Genomic DNA, 2,769 nt, shown 5'->3' on the forward strand with positions numbered 1-2,769 from the left:
TCTTAGCCTGGTCTAAGATCCCAGGGGGCAGGAGACGGGAGGCCACCTCCTGGTGGGTAGCAGGAAGGCTCCTTTTTCATATGTTAAATGCCAGACTTGACCAGATCAATGAGCAAATGGGTCGTCTTGACCTCTTCAAAGACAAAATGCATGTTAATCCCATCTCGGCTGCATCGTACATAACACAGACATGCATCGTTTTCACAACGTTGTTTTTAACTTTTTATAATTCAACACAACACACCCACATACTCTCACACAGACATGGACTGAAATCCATATAATGCTGAACACCAGGCGGGAACCAGTCTTTTGAAGCCATAACTGAGGACACTGAGGACACTGAAGACATGTCCCTGATACCGATTCTGGGAATTCAGGGTAGATTTCCAGTTAAAGTTCCATTCATGTTCCTACAGTGACAAACTAATTACGCATGGTGAGTCTTTTATTGACATATAGAGAGACTATTCTTAAACTGGACTGTTTCAGGCTAAACAAAACAAAAATACAATTGTATTCTGGAGTTTTAAAGAAAGCCTCAAAACTAAATTTAGACAATACAATTTGCATATGCACTGATTTAACAGTTTAAGCTATAGTGCGTGAGGAATTCTAAGTAATGACATAAAACAAAACTGTCGCCACGTCCACATGATACAAGCCTTCCGTGACCATGCATCGCCCCCCTCCCCCGCACATCCTCTATACAGCTGCTAGTAGCCAAGGAGGACACGGAGGATTTAAAAAACCTAACTGACTCTTCAGAAGAGGTCATTATCGTCACTGGACGACCAAATCTTCTGAACACAGCCATGCTGAGGAGCACAGAGTCTTAATTAGCTTTGTAGCCGCTCATTTGGCAACGACTTGAATGTAACAGACGTTTACTAATATCAAAAAAGTTATGCACTAGCAAGCTTTAAATTAGTACGTAAAATCCATCAATCCATCCATCGATCTTCAGCCGCTTATCTGGTATCGGGTCTCGGGGGCAGCAGCTACAGCAGGGAACCCCAAACTTCCCTTTCCCGAGCCACATCAACCAGCTCCGACTGGGGGATCCCGAGGCGTTCCCAGGCCAGGTTGGAGACATGATCTCTCCACCTAGTCCTGGGTCTTCCTTAAGGCCTCCTCCCAGCTGGACGTCCCTCCACCTAGTCCTGGGTCTTCCCCGGGGCATCCTCCAGCTGGACGTTCCCTCACCTAGTCCTGGGTAGTCACCCGGCCCCTCCTCCAGCCTGGGGTCCCTCCACCTAGTCCTGGTACTGTCCCCGGGGCCTCCTCCCAGCTGGATGTCCCTCACCTAGTCCTGGTCTTCCCAGGCCTCCTCCCAGCTGACGTCCCTCACCTAGTCTGGGTCTTCTCCGAGGCTTCCTCCCAGCTGGACGTCCCTCCACCTAGTCCTGGGTCTTCCCCGAGGCCTGAACCACCTCAACTGGCTCCTTTCGACTTAAAGGAGCAGCGGCTCTACTCCGAGCTCCTCTCGGAGGACTGAGCTTCTCACCCGATCTCTAAGGGAGACGCCAGCCACCCACCCAGCCACCCCCCTGAGGAAACGCTTGTACCCTGGATCTGGTTCTTCGGGTCCTGTCATGACCATAGGTGAGGGTAGGAACAACGGTGCAATAAACAGAATGTAATAACCCCCCCCCCCCCCCCCCCCCCCCCCCCCCCCCCCCCCCCCCCCCCCCCCCCCCCCGCGCGCTGCTCCGATTCTCCAACCAATCTCCTGCTCCATGGTCCCCTCACTCGCGAACAAGACCCCCAAGGTACTTAAACTCCTTCACTTGGGGTACGTCACATTTAAGTGTGTAAAAAGTTAAACAAGTGAAAATTTGTCTACTTCTGGTGTTGAAATAAGGATTTCTATGGGGTTAAGTATCTGTCCAGTGTAGTGTTTTTCCCAAGTCAAAATATTTAAACGTTCCCTCCTTCCTCTCCTAGATCGGGGGCTACAGAAACCGGTCCCATACGAGCAGAGTCCTCGCCTACGACCCGCTGTCGGACCGGTGGAGCGCGGCGGCTCCCATGATCTCCCCTCGCAGCAGCTTCGGCGTCGCTGTGCTGGAGGACCAGCTGTACGTGGCCGGGGGATTCGACGACCACGGCACCCTCTCCGAGGTGGAGCGCTTCGACGAGAAGGCCGACAGGTGGCACCCCGTCCGGGGCATGAAGGTGCCCCGCAGCGGCCTCAGCTGCTGCGTGGTGGACCGACACCCCTACGCTACTGCGTATCTGTAATTACAATCAACTCGCATTTATATGTCGTGTTAATATGAATCTGTAAAGTAGCTAAAAGATGTCAAATAAATATTAGTGGATTACAAAGTGCAACATTTGCCTCTGAGAGTGGAGTAGAAGGGAAATAGAGTTACTCTGGCATCGAGTAATGCTGCTCATTAATTATGCCCCTGTAGCTGGTGCAGCTGCACCAATCACATCGGGGTATCTGATGTAGGCGGGGCCAGAGGCCAGCTGCACCAATCACATCGGGGTATCTGATGTAGGCGGGGCCAGAGGCGAGCTGCACCAATCACATCGGTGTATGTGATATAGGCGGGGCCAGAGGCGAGCTGCACTAATCACATCGGTGTATCTGATGTGGGAGGGGCCAGAAGCGAGCTAAAGAGATGACGACAGTCTAATCTCCCAGTTAGCTCCGCTGCTAGCTTAGCGTAAGGCAAGGCAAGGCAAGGCAGCTTTATCTGTAGAGCACATTTCAGCAACAGGGCGATTCAAAATGCTTTACACAAAATCAGATAAACA

The 2,769-nt window shown here is 51.6% G+C and overlaps 1 protein-coding gene across 2 annotated transcripts in view; it reads left to right on the forward strand.

The window, feature by feature from the left end:
• The window catches only part of LOC116686853 (kelch-like protein 10), a 14,874-nt gene extending 12,550 nt beyond the window's left edge, over nt 1-2,324 (forward strand). For both annotated transcript variants that reach the window (XM_032511896.1, XM_032511897.1), the window contains one exon: nt 1,948-2,324. In XM_032511896.1, coding sequence (XP_032367787.1) covers nt 1,948-2,244 — 297 coding nt within the window. In that variant the 3' untranslated portion in view covers nt 2,245-2,324. The remainder of the gene's footprint in view (nt 1-1,947) is intronic.
• The last annotated feature ends 445 nt before the right edge of the window (nt 2,325-2,769 follow it).

The sequence above is a fragment of the Etheostoma spectabile genome, unplaced genomic scaffold (assembly GCF_008692095.1).
Source record: "Etheostoma spectabile isolate EspeVRDwgs_2016 unplaced genomic scaffold, UIUC_Espe_1.0 scaffold505, whole genome shotgun sequence".
Lineage (NCBI taxonomy): Eukaryota > Metazoa > Chordata > Actinopteri > Perciformes > Percidae > Etheostoma > Etheostoma spectabile.